Source organism: Bombus huntii, chromosome 1 (genome assembly GCF_024542735.1).
Source record: "Bombus huntii isolate Logan2020A chromosome 1, iyBomHunt1.1, whole genome shotgun sequence".
In the NCBI taxonomy this organism is placed as follows: domain Eukaryota; kingdom Metazoa; phylum Arthropoda; class Insecta; order Hymenoptera; family Apidae; genus Bombus; species Bombus huntii.
The window spans coordinates 6,245,239-6,260,318 of record NC_066238.1 but is presented as its reverse complement, the minus strand read 5'-3'; the positions used below and the strand labels follow the sequence as shown (position 1 = coordinate 6,260,318).

The 15,080-nt window shown below is 29.9% G+C and overlaps 3 protein-coding genes and 1 long non-coding RNA gene across 11 annotated transcripts; 1 reads left to right on the top strand and 3 right to left on the bottom strand.

The window, feature by feature from the left end:
* Positions 1-3,097: 3,097 nt before the first annotated feature.
* Positions 3,098-4,102, bottom strand: LOC126870948 (28S ribosomal protein S21, mitochondrial). Its single transcript, XM_050629205.1, has 2 exons — positions 3,945-4,102; positions 3,098-3,538 (listed from the first exon to the last, which is right to left on the bottom strand). The coding sequence occupies exon 2, from the start codon at positions 3,536-3,538 to the stop codon at positions 3,266-3,268; it is 273 nt and encodes a 90-aa protein (XP_050485162.1). The 5' UTR covers positions 3,945-4,102; the 3' UTR covers positions 3,098-3,265.
* A 277-nt stretch (positions 4,103-4,379) lies between these two features.
* Positions 4,380-10,556, bottom strand: LOC126870954 (uncharacterized). Of its 5 annotated transcripts, none has more exons than XR_007691478.1 (9): positions 10,408-10,556; positions 9,751-9,996; positions 9,355-9,616; positions 9,199-9,288; positions 8,467-8,658; positions 6,673-7,045; positions 5,308-5,441; positions 4,643-5,222; positions 4,380-4,506 (listed from the first exon to the last, which is right to left on the bottom strand). It is a non-coding gene; the product is annotated as an uncharacterized LOC126870954 (long non-coding RNA). The 5 variants fall into 5 exon arrangements; XR_007691479.1 differs by lacking the exon at positions 4,380-4,506 and having other exon boundaries at positions 4,542-4,834; positions 5,049-5,222; XR_007691485.1 differs by lacking the exon at positions 4,380-4,506 and having other exon boundaries at positions 4,542-4,834; positions 5,056-5,222.
* On the top strand, positions 4,389-12,364 carry LOC126870934 (armadillo repeat-containing protein gudu). 4 transcript variants are annotated; one of them, XM_050629167.1, is made up of 10 exons: positions 4,389-4,508; positions 6,135-6,369; positions 6,906-7,212; positions 7,720-7,923; positions 8,199-8,285; positions 8,476-8,724; positions 9,232-9,663; positions 10,362-10,766; positions 11,457-11,678; positions 11,932-12,364. In XM_050629167.1, the coding sequence occupies exons 2-10, from the start codon at positions 6,314-6,316 to the stop codon at positions 12,097-12,099; spliced, it is 2,130 nt and encodes a 709-aa protein (XP_050485124.1). In that variant the 5' UTR covers positions 4,389-4,508; positions 6,135-6,313; the 3' UTR covers positions 12,100-12,364. The 4 variants fall into 4 exon arrangements, with proteins under 4 accessions (XP_050485124.1, XP_050485114.1, XP_050485104.1 ...); XM_050629157.1 differs by lacking the exon at positions 4,389-4,508 and adding an exon at positions 5,436-5,713 and having other exon boundaries at positions 6,140-6,369; XM_050629147.1 differs by lacking the exon at positions 4,389-4,508 and adding an exon at positions 5,436-5,713.
* A 1,348-nt stretch (positions 12,365-13,712) lies between these two features.
* LOC126870945 (receptor expression-enhancing protein 5-like) lies at positions 13,713-15,071 on the bottom strand. Its single transcript, XM_050629191.1, has 4 exons — positions 14,855-15,071; positions 14,160-14,392; positions 13,951-14,086; positions 13,713-13,861 (listed from the first exon to the last, which is right to left on the bottom strand). Exons 1-4 carry the CDS (start codon positions 14,979-14,981, stop codon positions 13,815-13,817), a joined length of 543 nt encoding a protein of 180 aa, XP_050485148.1. The 5' UTR covers positions 14,982-15,071; the 3' UTR covers positions 13,713-13,814.
* Between the last annotated feature and the right edge of the window lie 9 nt (positions 15,072-15,080).

The following is a 15,080-nucleotide window of genomic DNA, read 5'->3' as shown; positions in this document are numbered from 1 at the left end:
AGCAAAAATGAATGGATAGTGGTGCCAAGTTCCCTACCAAGAAGGAAAAACAGGAATACCAGCGTAGACAGGACAAAAAATTATTATTCAGTTTATTAAAATCATTATTCAGTTTATTTTAATCGAATAATTTCATGTATCTTTCGATTGCGTAAAAATCTCCTAATCATTTTTTCTTAATGCTTTCATCATATTACAATGAGAGTTTCGTCCTCTTTCTACTATGGTGAATTTTTCGTCTTGTAAACTTCAACATTATTTACGTACTTATCGTATCAGAAGTTAATTATTGGATATGTGAAGATATTTATACAGTGGAAGCAAAGAATCAATTAAACATAAAACCAAAATAAACGAAATAAAATTTTGTATTTCATAATCTTTTTAGTCGAGAACCTGAAGTTGGTAAGATGATTTCAAAAACTAGATTAAAGTTCTTTCCAAAGTAAAGATAACGAAAATTACTTAGGAAAAATGGTGCGCTACTTGGAAAAAGTTTTACCATCCCGGACTATGTTTTTGCAGAAGACCGATATAGATACATAACGCACGAACGACATTTCTCCTTTTTAATAAACTGACCGTAACTTCTTAAATTAACGTGAAAATATTACTTGATATCTTACATCGTAAAATGGCTTATCTTCTATTTTTTTTTCTAAACATTTCCTTAGAAAAATTAAACAAATTGCATTTTGAAAAACGTAAACCTTATAAATATTGACAGAAACGTATAGATTTTAGAACCATAAAATATCACGATAGATTTACTGAATTATTTAAAAGATTATATTTTAGAATTCCCCTCTGTTTAATTCATATAATCGGATTTTTAATAGCAGGTTACCAGAAAATTTAAAATTTAAGACGATTCATAATTCCATCATGCGCGTCACGAGTACGTTTACGTTCTTATTACCAACGTTCTAAATATGGATCTCAGCCCTAGGAGAAAATATACAGACTACTGAAGAAAGTATATTTCAAGATAGCAGACATATACACGTAGTCTTATTACTCTTGAATAATAAACTATTTTGCCAATATACGTGTAAGATGCAAGCAAGCGAACACTCCTCATAAACAAATCAAACTATAATTGCGGTCTACTTATAAACTGATAAACATTATTACTTCATTGGTATCTCCTTCCTTATATACAGGGTGGTTGGTAACTGGTGGTACAATCAGAAAGGGGGTGATTCTACGCGAAAAAAGAAGTCGAAAATATAGAATAAAAATTTAAATTTAAAAAATTTTAAATTTAAAAATTTAAAAATTTAAAAATTTTAAAAATGTTAAAAATAACGTCAATCGAGATAACAATCTACAGTGAGATCCGTTATAACGAGGCGTTATAAAGTGCACGCGTACCGAGCAAAAGTTCAAAGTCGATTTTCTCGAAAACAAAGCCTCCAACGAAAAATTTTTATTCTATATTTTCAACTTCTTTTTTCGCGTAGAATCACCCCCTTTCCGCTTGTACCACCAGTTACCAACCACCCTGTACATACATCTGTTATTGTATCATTACACATCACACACTAAATATTATGCGTAATTACTGATTATATTTTATATACTGTGTATTATTATTTTCTTTGTTTTAATTAATACGGATCGCACAATTTATTCCGATTCATATCACTCACTATAAATAATGTATTGATTAGGTAAACAAACTTTATTTTTAATTTTACAAGCATTTAATCTTAATAATAAGGGAGAAATAACGTTAAGAAATTTAATACGACTGTTACTTTCCTATGTTTGCGTATGTGTGTACGTTTCGTACGATTACGTTGTTTTAAGATTATTAAGAAAATACTGATTTAATTTTAAAGGTCATATCCAAACATATTTGATCTATTTTTAAGATTTAATAAAAAATTTGGGTCTTATATTGTAACTCTAAATAATACTGAGAAAGATAACTTTCTGCTTCATTACGTTTCGCTTTCGATACGAAGCTGCAACTTGCTAATCAATTCGCAAATTATATCAAGATCGCTTCAATTGCAGCTAACGATAACTAGCTCAACTATTCTCGTTAAAGAACAATACAGCGTTATTAAAAATAACCAGAAGTAATTTTCCATGAGAACTAGATTACGCTTATTGTTAACGCTTACCATTGTAATATACACGTCATTTTCTTGACTATTGTAAACAAATGTAAATTTAAAAAGCGACAAAACTCGTCATTTCCAGTTACACGTCACAGAATTAATACAGTGTAGCACCTTGTAAATGTGAGAAATTGGAAATATATATATATATATATTGTTTGGTTTCACATGCGTAGAATACTACGGTAAAAGGTTTTTTTGAAATTAGAACAGTCAATGAAGTTACAACGTTGAAAACAACGTTGAAAATATCTGTCAAAAACATGCTGTTTATTCTGGCACCTTTGATAATATTTATTCGATATACTTCAAATACTTTATAAAATTAGTTGCATCGTAGCTTACGATATTTTTGGTATTATATTTGATTTAATTTTCATAAATTTCTCATTTCGTAACTTTGGATACGAAACAATATATAAAAATAAGGCTAAATGTTGAATAATGAACCCTTATCTCATATCCTTTTAAATCGATAATTATGAAATTACAGTGTATCTTAACGACATTTTGTTTTTCCATTAATACATTGAAAAGTTCTTTATAATTAATTTTAAAATGAAAATGATATCTATTATACCAGAGATGAAAATTGTTTAAAAAATTGTACAAACAGAAAAGTGACCCTTATCCATCAAGTTTTAAAGAAATCAGTGGTTCAAGTAGTTCATAGGATGGCGCCACGATACAAATCATACTTTGGATTATATGCATATGTATTCCTTTTCAGATACAATTTATTTGAAACTGTAGTTTAATACAAGAACTACAAGTTGATGTAATATCCAACGTACCATCTTATTCCGCGTCTTCTGAACTTCTATTTTTCCGTAATTTTTTGTGTAATTTCTGACGTTACCGATTCAGCATGAAATAATATATGACATATGACCATAAACGAGGTACAGATGTAATGATATAACTGGCTAAGGATAAGATAGACGTGACATTAAATGGAACTCTGTGTATCAGCTTCTGACATACCGACGGCGTACGTTTGTAATTTATTTAACGTCTTTTAACCAGTTATACAGAATATACATAAAGTAAGGATATTTACCACTATATCATATGCATACAAACTTACAGATGACTTTAAAATTATACAAGACACTTAATTAAAACATAAGTACAGTTTAGTCAGAGCCAGGATATGGATTTTCTCTATTTTTTCTTAAAATAAACTGAACTTTTCTAGTCATGTCCTCGGTATAAATAGCTTTACATTTTTCAAAATTAATTCTCCTTCTTGTTTGGGTAGGTTTTTCATAGTATCTAGTACGTCTATATTGTTCAAAAATACCTTCTTTTGACAATATGCTATTTAACAAACGAGAAGCTTTTTCTACATTATTATCTTGAACCATAACTGTCCGAGCAAGAAATTGAGCATGTTTACGCATTCCCATCTGAAAAGGATATCCAGAATTAGACCTTTATTAATATTTTCCTTGTTTATTATATCAATCGTTGCATTTGCATATGCATTTTAATTATCTTTTACAATGAGATTAAAATATATTAATACATATAATATAAAAGTATTCACTAACATAAAATGGATATTATAAAACAACAGTAAGTAATAAACATATGACATTAACTTATTCTAATATAATTTCTTCAATAAGAGATAAAATAGGATTCATTCTAATATAATTTCTTTAATAATATATTTTATCTCAATAATTATGTTGAATTTAAATAACACTACACTGATAGGTTAGTAATGTATCAAAAATGTTAAAAGTACTGTTTACGTTTATTATTTAAATTAATTTCAATATTAATCTAGTAGATCATTTGATACAATACCTTGAATTTTGATTAAACACGTATAGTTATTCAGAAAAAATTAAAATAAGCGTACGATCACCTATTGTGAATATAACCTATGTAAGTATACCGTTCCGATAGATCGACATATTCAGTTTCTAAGCGCGGTTCATTTGAATGCTCTATTTATTTACATTATTAGATAAATTACTTTCAATTTAAATATTCCTTGATTTTCATAACAATATAAAGAAAATATTTCTTGATCGATTAACGAATTAAGATAATAAAAGTACTGTGATAATCGATGCTGTGGCTATAAAGTAATAATACATTTTGTAAAAACTTTAATGTGTAATATATTCTCTTACGTATATTAAAATATTAATCGATTTCTTCATTTTTTATCCTTTCAATAAAGATCAACCAAAAAGATTATGAACAATATATATTTATAAATATTATTGCTTTTACCTGTTACAGTATGTGGTTCTTAATTCTTAATTCCTCGTGGACGTTCGCAATAAAATCGCATATGACCCAAAAAAAGCATGTTCAACATAGTAATGACGATGAAGTATAAAATTAAACAGGATAAAATCTGTACGTGTAAGTTGTTTATATAAGTGTCATTAATCTGTGTCCATTCATTTATTTAATTTAAAAAGTATAAAACACAATTATGATGATTAAAGATACTTCAACAGCATTATAATTTTATATAAGTAATTAATTACTTCTCGGTCTTTCAAATTATACCGAAATCCCCAGCGGCATATACAAAGCCATATTGACAAGGATATTAAAAGCAACACCACTGAAAATGGAGTAGCATATATGTGTATACGGAACATTTGATTTTCTTAGCAATTTTACAAACCGCTTTTAGATTTTCCGTACTTCCACCTTTTTCCATAAAGTTCTTCATTCTGTAACATTTAAAGTGACTCGTATTATTAGATTCTTTTTTACATTTTTTTACTAATGATCTATACAATCCTTTTCATTAGCATTTTACATTTTGCAAAAACTGTATTTATCTATGTTTCAGTAACGTCTGTAAATTTTGCTAAAAAGAAATAGACAAATTGGCAGTATTATATACCGTAGAACGCGCTCTCTTAGGTAAGAAAAATGACTTACGACTTACATACACGATACGATACGATACACATTACAAGATAAAAGAATCCGAAGATTCTTAGTTACGATGAGTTTGGCTGCAACAGTAAACAGATTGAAATAAAAAAACTAATAATTCAAAAATGTAAATCTTAGCCACTACTTGCCACATTCTCCAGGGTTTTTATTTTGAAGCTATAAGAGTTTAAAAAATACAACAAAATTGAGTTTCCCAAAGATCAAACAGTAAAACACCCTTAATTTTATTTATTACGCTTACCTTACGCTTACGTCACGTGCATCGTATGCTTTTACATCGATCTAATTAGTTGCGTAAAACGATATTTGGTCAGTAAATTCCTTTTCCCATGCATCAATTATGATTATACATTATTGTGCTTGAATATATGTGTTCTGAAAATATTTGTTTCGATATTAGTGAACACATGGACCGGAATTTTGTAGAATTTTAACCTAGAATTTAGAATGACGAACGATCAATGCTTTTATGTTCACTCTGTCATTTGTAAATCTCAATTGACACGATTAACCTGGAACGTTATCGACTGAACGCGAAGAATCGAAACGAAACTGTCATTTAAACGAAAAATAAATATCGTATGGCAAAGTACTGCTACGTTCAGAATATTTTACACTGAATAATTTCAGCGTCATATATCTGCCATGTGAGTTTATACTTTAATATATCGTCCATTTCTGTATACGCGCTGTAGAAATGTACATAGCTTTAAATTTTCCGATTTTATTTTTGCTTTGTTTGTCCCTCGTAGTATGTACGTATATAAAAGAGGATACAACAAAAATATGTCCGATTAATCGATTTATTCAGGTCAGTAAACAACGATTTGATCGATCGAGCGAGTGATCAATCTTTTGTATTGTAATACCAAGTATGTAATTTAACTAAACGAAATTAAAAATGCACGTCGAAGATATTTAAGAAGAAAATACATCTTTTGATAGAGATTATAGAAGAAGTTGCTAACTAAAGCACATTTACGATATATATAAACATAAGTATTTAGACGTGTAAATAAGTATCATAAGAAAGAAAATTAAATAAAATTAATTTTATATCATTCGCAGAACAGATGCCTACATGGGCTGTACATGGTAATGAATTGTTTGATCGATAGCTGCGTGCACAAGGAGCTTAACAAATTTCTTAATCCAAGCGTCCAAAACAAAGAGGGTACTTTATCCTATCCACACGAAACAAGGTTTTCAACGTTTTCATCGTTCTTTGTAGTTGGAAATAGAAGATTATGCCACCGAAACGGAAAAAAGATGCCAAGAAAATATCCATCGAACCGCCACCAACGTAAGTTTAGAATCACTGTACTTCAAACATAAATTATAGTATTTAATTATATAGTATTGTACTATATTAACGTGTCTATAGAAATACTTGGTGGTAAATGACGATTGATTACTTATTTATTGTCAAACTTGATAAATTAATAATTGAAAAATGAAATAAGTTTCCGAGTAAATAAAAAACGATACGTCTTATAATCTCAATCATCTCATAAATATTTCATTTTCATTTTGTAACGCATCAAAGTGCTAAAACAAATTTTATATAACGTTTGCAACACTCATGCTTCTACTTATTATTTAATACCTTTTGTTCCAGAGCCGTCATTTCACAGAGTTATTTGTTTTTTAATATTTTTTGTCTCACAGCCTTAGTATTTAACATATGTAAGTATTTGTAATATCACGATATTTCGTAATTAAATAATTGCATTATGCGTTTAATCGCTTAATTAAAGAAACCTATGATTTTATTTCAACTATCTACAATTATGACATTTCATTTTGATCTTCTCTATTTTTCTTTTTTTTCGAATAAAGAATCGAGCCGGATATGCTGGAAGTAATCGAACCGGAAGAACCATCGAAGCCACTAATATCAGCAGTCACTGGACAACCATTCGGTCCTCGAGTCCGTTACATCAGCGAAAAACAGGAGGAAGAAAGTACAGATGACGAACCTGAATCAGAAAGTGACGATGAATTAAGATACGTGCAGGATGAAGCTCCGGAAGTGCCATCAGAGTTTTGGCACATACAGAAGCTTATCAGATACATGAAAGCGGGTAATCAAACCGCAACTATGGTGGCTGTTTGTCTTTTAAAAGATTATGATCTGACCAATAGGGTAATTCACTTAGTTTTTATTCCATATAATTATAATTTTAATTATTAAGCACAAAATTTCCAAGCGAAGATTTGATGAATTCACATGTCGAAGAATTTAGAATTAATTCTACAACATTCGATTCATTCGCGTGAAATATTCTCAAAAAATTATACGATATTTAATCATTGTTACTTGTATTGCATACGAAAATGAAAATTAATCGTATATCGTAATACCGGGTGCCGACGACTAGAAAACTAAGAATCTACTTTGACTATCGATTATATTTACATTAAATTTATTTCATTTATTTTATATTAAATAATGTAATTTTTATTATTACTTTTATTAAATAATCTAGAATGAAATAATGGAGAAAGAAATAGGGGGAGAACTTTTTCATAGAAATTCTTAATGTATTAATTAAAGACAATTAGAAATTCAAATTTTCCAAAAATATACTCCATAATTAGAGTTAATAAAACAGGACAAATAAAATGCACCTTTAATTTTCTACGATAACAGATTATACAAAAGGCGATTCGAGAGATGGGAGGTCTGGAGATTCTGGTGAATCTACTCGAAACGAGAGATTTAAAATGCCAGAATGGCTCCCTGTCGGTTTTACTCCAGATCGTGTCATCTATAGAAATGCGACGGCACCTAATCGATCTTGGTATTGTAACACCGTTGATTCAAATGTTAAAGCATCCAGCTAGAGACATTCAAGTTAGTTTTTCGCTCGTTCAGTATACTTTCTTATACTTCACTGATCGTTCATTTGCACAAGAACATTTATAATTTTATTCCTCTTGTACAATAATAATGATAGTACACTTTTTTGAACAAATCTAATGAAAAATTCATTCACAAAATAAAGTAATAAGATTCGTTTCCAATAAAGCTCAATACAAAATAAGTTACATTAATTTAAAGATACTATGAATGCCATAGAAATAATGAGAATAATTTTTATATTGACGTTCTATTCTATTGCTGCGAAGGTTTTAGCTGCAGAAACTATGGCTATTGTTGCACGAATTAGGAAAGCAAGGAAACAAATACGAATTCGAGGAGGCATACCTCTCATTGTAAGCTTTCTTAATCAGTTTATAATTTCTTAAATATTTATTTAACTTTTTGATTTTGTGATCAATGAAATTATTTGCGAAATTTCTTATGAAGCCTCTTATGAAACTTTTTGGAATTCTTAGCATATCATCAACGAAATAATCGTATAACGAAGATTTTATATCATAAAAAAATTGTAACCTTTAATAGTTAGATGTGATGGACGTGCCAGATTCTATTCTTCGAACATCGTACAATGAGTTGAACGAAACTAACAAGGAATTAGTTGCGGTTGCCATAGGCTGTGCTAAAGTTTTAGATTCTCTGAGCAGTAGTCCGAAAGTGAGAGACGTACTTCACAAGTTTGGTGTGGTGAAGCTCATGGAACGTTTCCTGAAATCACATCACACTTCTCTTGTAGTACCGATGATGGGAGCTGTTCAACAATGTGCAATTAAGGTAAATGAGATTTAAATGTTAAACTGTTATTTCAAACGTGGATATTTGAGAATTTCAGGTAATATTCCATGATAAAAGTCAAAATACCTGATTTGCAATCTGTGAACACTAAAATTTAAAATATTTTGGATCTTTAATTCTTTTAACTCGGTTTTATTATATTTTTACTTAAGTGTTTTAATTCACGAATTTCGATGCATGTTTTATATGATATTTACATGGGTGGTATATTTTATATGATATAGTGTATCTTATTTTCTAATATAACTTTCTCAGTATAAACAGAATTATTATATAACAATTATCTTTTGTTTCTCATCAATATTCAATAATACGAATATTTCTTATCAATGTTCAACATATTATCTATTATCAAGATTGATACTATTGCATAAATGCTGTTTATATATTTGCGATAAACGAGATAATAAGCAAATCCTTATCTAAAAATTTATAAAACATTTATCAACTTACATATGTCCATCGATAATTCCTTCACAATTACAGAACGTATTTCGCAAAGCGTTCGAGACCACAGATATTATCTGTGACGTTGTACGACACCTGCAAAGTGACAATATTAAGTTGAAAGAAAATTGCGCTCTGGCGATATTCAAATGTGGAACAAACAAAATTGCCAGGGACATGGTTCGCCAGACATCTGGTCTGGATATATTGTGCAAGCTTTTACAATGCGAAGAAGTCCGGGCTAATAAACAATTGTTAGCTGCAGTCACAGGCGGAATATGGAAATGTGCCATAAGTCCAGAGAACGTAATAAGATTCAATCAAAATGGTTTGGTCGCTGCTTTAGTGCCATTTTTAGAAGAACACGAAGATGATGACGTGCAGGCGAATGTTGTAGGAGCACTGGCGGAATGTTGTAAAGATCCTGCTAACAGAGATGTTCTGAGGATCAACGATGGTTTGCCAAATCTGGTGATTCTACGTTTATTTCTCTTTATGGAAATATTTTTATCTCGTCGCTCTACTGAATTTAATATGTTAAATCAAAATATGGATTACGGGTTTTAGTTGTTTATAGTTGTTTCTTTATCTGTGATGAGAGGTATTATCATTATTTTCCTAATCTTGGCTCTTAATACCCTTCGGTACTTCTGAGTATCTCTAATCTCTATTTGCTACTTTAAAGTGGCCATTATCTTCGTTTTAATCCTCTGATTCAATATTTTAAGGCCGATTTCGTCTTTGTTCCTTAAATTATCCCATAAAGTTTTCTCGCACGTACTCTGTAGATTTGAGTTACAGTAGCTGAAAAAGTATTAGAAAGAAGCGGTGAAGCAACGTAATAGATACATAACAAAGTAAACGCAAAATTCATGGCATTCATTTTAATTTGAATCTTCTTTTAGAATTTCTTTAGAATTCTTTTAGAAAGTCTGTACTTTTGAGATTTTAACTTGAAGTTAAATATGAGCTAGAAAATTCAGTTTTGAACTGTATATAATCTATACAAAAGTAGAATGAGATATAGTATGAAATACACATTAAAGGAAAAGAAAAATGTCACTCAATTCTCCTGTAATATATTTGAAAAATCATTCGTGGTCCAACAAGTATGATCATCGTCAACATATGGCAGTAAAAATATTAATAAGATCTAAATCACTGTGTAGATCAAATTATTAAGCTCTACGTACGAGCCTTTATTGGAGAACATACCATTGGTGATAAAGGAGTGCGCGCAAAATGAACAATGCATGGACATCATCAACGATCCAGAGCACATCAATGATGGTGTTCGACTGGTCTGGTCATTGCTGAAACATCCTAGTGACATAATCAAAAGAAACTCCTGCCTCGCATTGGTATCCTGTATCAAATATGCCAAAGACTCTCCAGAAATGGTACGGGCATTTGTAGGTGGATTGGAGCTTACAGTCAGTCTTCTTGAAAGTAGCAATACTGAAGTACTGAGCGCAGTATGTGCCACTATTGCCGGAATCGCTACGGACCCGGAAAATTTGGGTATTCTCAGCGATCATGGAGTAGTGGAGAAACTGGCGAATCTTGTGTCCACGGTAATTTTTGCGATCTTTATTCGGCGCTACACCTTTTCTTTCTTCTTTCCTGCAGAATATCCAAAGAATTTTAACAATTCTTTCGGCATTTTTTGAGATTCTTTCAGAGGGTCAATCTTTCTAGTTTAAGAAGAAGGAAGCATGTTAACATATTACAGATCAGATATCAAGTGACAGTTAGAATTTATGTGTTGTACTAATGGAAGTATTTCGTTAAAATATTTTGAGATTGGGAATGATATTTTCTTATTACGTTTCTTTTTTCTTCATTTTGTTTCAAATCATTTTTGTTCGAATGATTTAATTTAAATAATTTCCACAGAAATTTAAAATATCCCTCTCATGATATTTATGATAAAAGTATATTTTTAATGCATAATGTATATCATCACGTTTTTATTGTTATGTAAAATAGAAAGAGAGAGAGAGAGAGAGAGAGAATCCAGTAAGTCCAAACAGTAAATAAATTTCCTAACATTTTTGCATGCTTTTATCTATAATTTCAAGTTTATTAACATATTTTATTATTCTTTTTGTCCGAAAATGAACTGATTCAAATTTCTTATTCAAGTAATTCTTAACACATAGAAATAACGACATTTTACTAAACCCCTGAATATTTAGAACTATTTAATTTAATAATCAATATATTAATGCTTTATTTCAATTTAACATTTTATTCTCTTTTAGGAAAATGAAGATTTGCGTGCAAATTTGACCTTAGCCATAGCTCATTGTTGCGAATGGGGGGAGAATAATGCTAAATTTGGTCGATTGCACGCGGTTGCACCATTAATTGACTACATGACTAGCAAAAATACAAATGTTCTTAGGGGAGTTTGCATAGCCGCGTATCATTTGAGTAAAGAGCCCATGAACTGCATCACCATGCACTCTGCCGGTGTTATAAAGGTATGTAGTATGTACAGTAATGTTTTCCACATAAAAAGTATTTCGACTACGCCATTTCTACATTATTTTTTAATAAAGAAATTATTAAGATGAAAACCGTGCGATATTAACAAATATAAGGTAATAACAATGTTTCGTCAAAATTCTTCAACAGATTTATACAAGGTTTTTATTTAAAACGGCCTAAAGCCATTTATCCTATAATTTCTACGTGTTCTACAATTGTTGATGTGTTTATATTAAAAATTTACAGCATGTGCTACGTTTGGTGGGATCAGATGACCCGGAAGTGCAAATCGCCGCCGCCTGCACTATTCGAAATATTAGGAAACTTGCACTAACAGCAGAAAAATTACACTTCAAAGAGATGTACGTATTTTTGTTATTTCAATTGTTTTATATGTATGTATTATTTAATTAATTTTACCGTTATTAAATTGTAGAAGTACACTAGAAGAAACAGATTATCATTTGTAACATATCAGCGCTGCGAATACTGTACAAAAATCAAGTGCTCATTTAAAGAATATGAAATAAAAGATATCTTTATTGAATTGACCTAAAACACATTTATTGAGATTTTATCAACCAATAATAAATCTGTATACTTAAATATAATTATGTCTTCTTAATTGAATAAAATGTAATGGAATAATAAATTATTAGTGAATAGGAGTCTCAGCATACCTATTGGCTTGTAATATTAACGTTGGACTAAGATTTTCAACAGAAACAATAACAAGGAGTCAGCGAAACTCTTCAGTGCGAAGATGTTTAAAACGCGACTGACCAGTCGACTTGTATAAGCAGGAACAATATAAAAAAAACAGATTATTTTTCACTTATTACCGTAAAATGTATTAGTTCACCGACGGTACATGGTCAATTCGGACCTGAGTTGTGTTGTAAAAAGTGCACTGACCTTGTCACAAGATATATTGTCGATTTATTGGCTTGAGAACGAAAATGTATTTGTTTTTATTCCGTCTCGCTCACTCGATGTTTACGTTTCCATTTGTATTGAAAATTTTCTAGTTTTGAAAATAAACCGTAAATATTTCAAATGTATAGAATTTATTTTAAGAATAATGGAACCTCTTACACTTTATTTTATAAGGTCTGAATACGCGAATTTGGCATGGATCAACAATGACCTGACATTGTCTCCCGATTGTTAAGATACGACTGGTCAGTCGCAAAATGCCACATATTTCTTCAACCTCTTATAAGATAATAACGTCTGCTCAAATATAAGTTTGGCGCTACAAATATACTTAAAGCTCATATAAAAGCTTGTCTTTATACTTGTGCAAGATTAATATCTAATTTATCATTTCAAAAATTTTGCGCTTACCTACAATTCATTAATTTTTAGTATCCATACATCATACACATGTATCATGATTTATGACATATTCTCAATCTTTATATTACCTAATCCTACCCTCACTTACAAAATTGCAAATATAAATCTCGTCATTCGTTACGTATTTTTTACAGAAGTCGTTTGTTTGGTGATTTTACAAATCATTATACACTCATTTCCAACACTAAAAATATTCACCTTGTTTATAACTGTAATATCATGGCATAAAAATATCTTTATACAGACAATTATACTACGATAGAAAACATTTGCTCAAATAGTGCTTATAACTGCCTAAAATATCATCAATATCCAATCACAAATGATATTGTAAGAATTATTTGTTCAATATTACTAAATTGGCTTGGCTTATGTAAAAATCTTGCTACAGAATGTAACATTACACAGCCATTTTTGTAAGACTTGTATTTATAAACTTTATGTATTCATACAATTTTTATTTGCATTTATGACAGTATTATGTATTTATTACATTCATTCAAAATTTTGTGATCTGATGAACTACATTCCTGACAAGCTATAGAAATTTGTAAGATACACAATAACATGTGTAATTGGATTTTATAACATCTTGATAATAGGCACAATTGACTATAAAATTTATACTACTATATAAACATTATATATAGGAAATTAAAACTGTCAAATATATTGCAGTTTCCTTTTTATTAAAAATGGACGAGACGAGAAAACAGTAAAAATTTTTAAGGCATATTTTTTAAGCCTCCAGGAATTCAAAGTTATAAATATTACTCCTGCTTTTCTGTCAGCAAAGCATTTGCTGCAGCTTTAACAGCTGAAATAAAAGTATTTTCATTAGTAGATTGTAATAAGTATTAAAGTATTAACTATGTACATATATATATCTTGTCATAAAAAATATACCAGCATCCTGAGCAGACGATATCAATGCATCAACTTTGTGATGATATCTTAAAAAGTTTGGTCTAATAATACAGTTGTATAATATTAAGGAACCATTACGTTCAATAGGTGCCATTAGCCAAATGTAAAAGAGACACTGTAAAAACCAACAATATAATAAGTATATGATTTACATTTTATATTTATATAATTAAAATGTAACAAAGTACCTTGAACAGCCAATAGACTGGAAACCAGCATAAAATATAATCTGCGAAAAATTCAACGATTGTAAAAATTGCAAAAACCACCCAATAGGTCAGCCACTTTGTATCATCCTCTTTCTTTGGACTTTCCAAGGCTTTCATAGAACAATAAGCAGGATATATAAATCCAAAGATATTACAAACTAACTGCTGACCAATACCAAACACCAAATATAATGCTGTAAATCCAACAAAACCTAAAAAATATTAAACAACATTATAAAAAAATCCAAGTGAAATTAATTATTGTAAGCAAAATTTCTAAGTAAATTGCAAGAATCTTATTGTGATACAGTAAAATGTGTATGTTACATAAATGCGGAAAAACTCGACCATTCCCTTTATTATTATTATACTTATGAATATTCAATTGTCATCGAATGCTTTTTGTAGAATCTTATGCTATAAAATAACCGCGTTGTCAAGGTTCTTTTATATTCTACAATCTATACGATATCGTTGTAGTATAGTCAAATGCGAGTGAAATGTGCGTAATTTGAAAACTTTTAGAATTAAATTTAAAATTACGATTAAATTATTGTTTCCAAGAGAAATTTGTACTAGGTTCTCGTTACGTAAAGTGATAATTAATTGGTTTATCAAGCAAGACAAAAACTGCCACAAAAAGCTTACAAAGTATATGATTTTAACGTCCATACTTAAAAAAACGTAAAGTCGATCGACTCCTGTCTTTTTTTCGACTTTGCCTAGATACTTTGCCCATGTTTTGCTTTCATCGTGTAACGCTTTTTCCAAAGATTGTTTTATGGCTGCTATTCTTGCCATTCTGTTCGAATTTTCGATACACAAAGTTACAGTTAGAAACGACACTCCGTCTGCGAATTTGCAAGCTCACTACTAACTTTACATGTATCGAATCGATAC

Excerpts from the sequence above, each read along its gene's own strand:
- LOC126870948 (XM_050629205.1), bottom strand. The coding sequence starts at position 3,538 with ATGGGAATGCGTAAACATGCTCAATTTCTTGCTCGGACAGTTATGGTT.
- LOC126870934 (XM_050629167.1), top strand. The coding sequence starts at position 6,314 with ATGCCACCGAAACGGAAAAAAGATGCCAAGAAAATATCCATCGAACCG. Across the intron at positions 8,286-8,475 it reads GAGGAGGCATACCTCTCATT|TTAGATGTGATGGACGTGCC; the intron begins GTAAGCTTTCTT and ends AACCTTTAATAG. Across the intron at positions 10,767-11,456 it reads TGGCGAATCTTGTGTCCACG|GAAAATGAAGATTTGCGTGC; the intron begins GTAATTTTTGCG and ends ATTCTCTTTTAG.
- LOC126870945 (XM_050629191.1), bottom strand. The coding sequence starts at position 14,981 with ATGGCAAGAATAGCAGCCATAAAACAATCTTTGGAAAAAGCGTTACAC. Across the intron at positions 14,393-14,854 it reads TCGACTTTACGTTTTTTTAA|GTTTTGTTGGATTTACAGCA; the intron begins GTATGGACGTTA and ends AATATTTTTTAG. Across the intron at positions 13,862-13,950 it reads ATCGTCTGCTCAGGATGCTG|CTGTTAAAGCTGCAGCAAAT; the intron begins GTATATTTTTTA and ends CTTTTATTTCAG.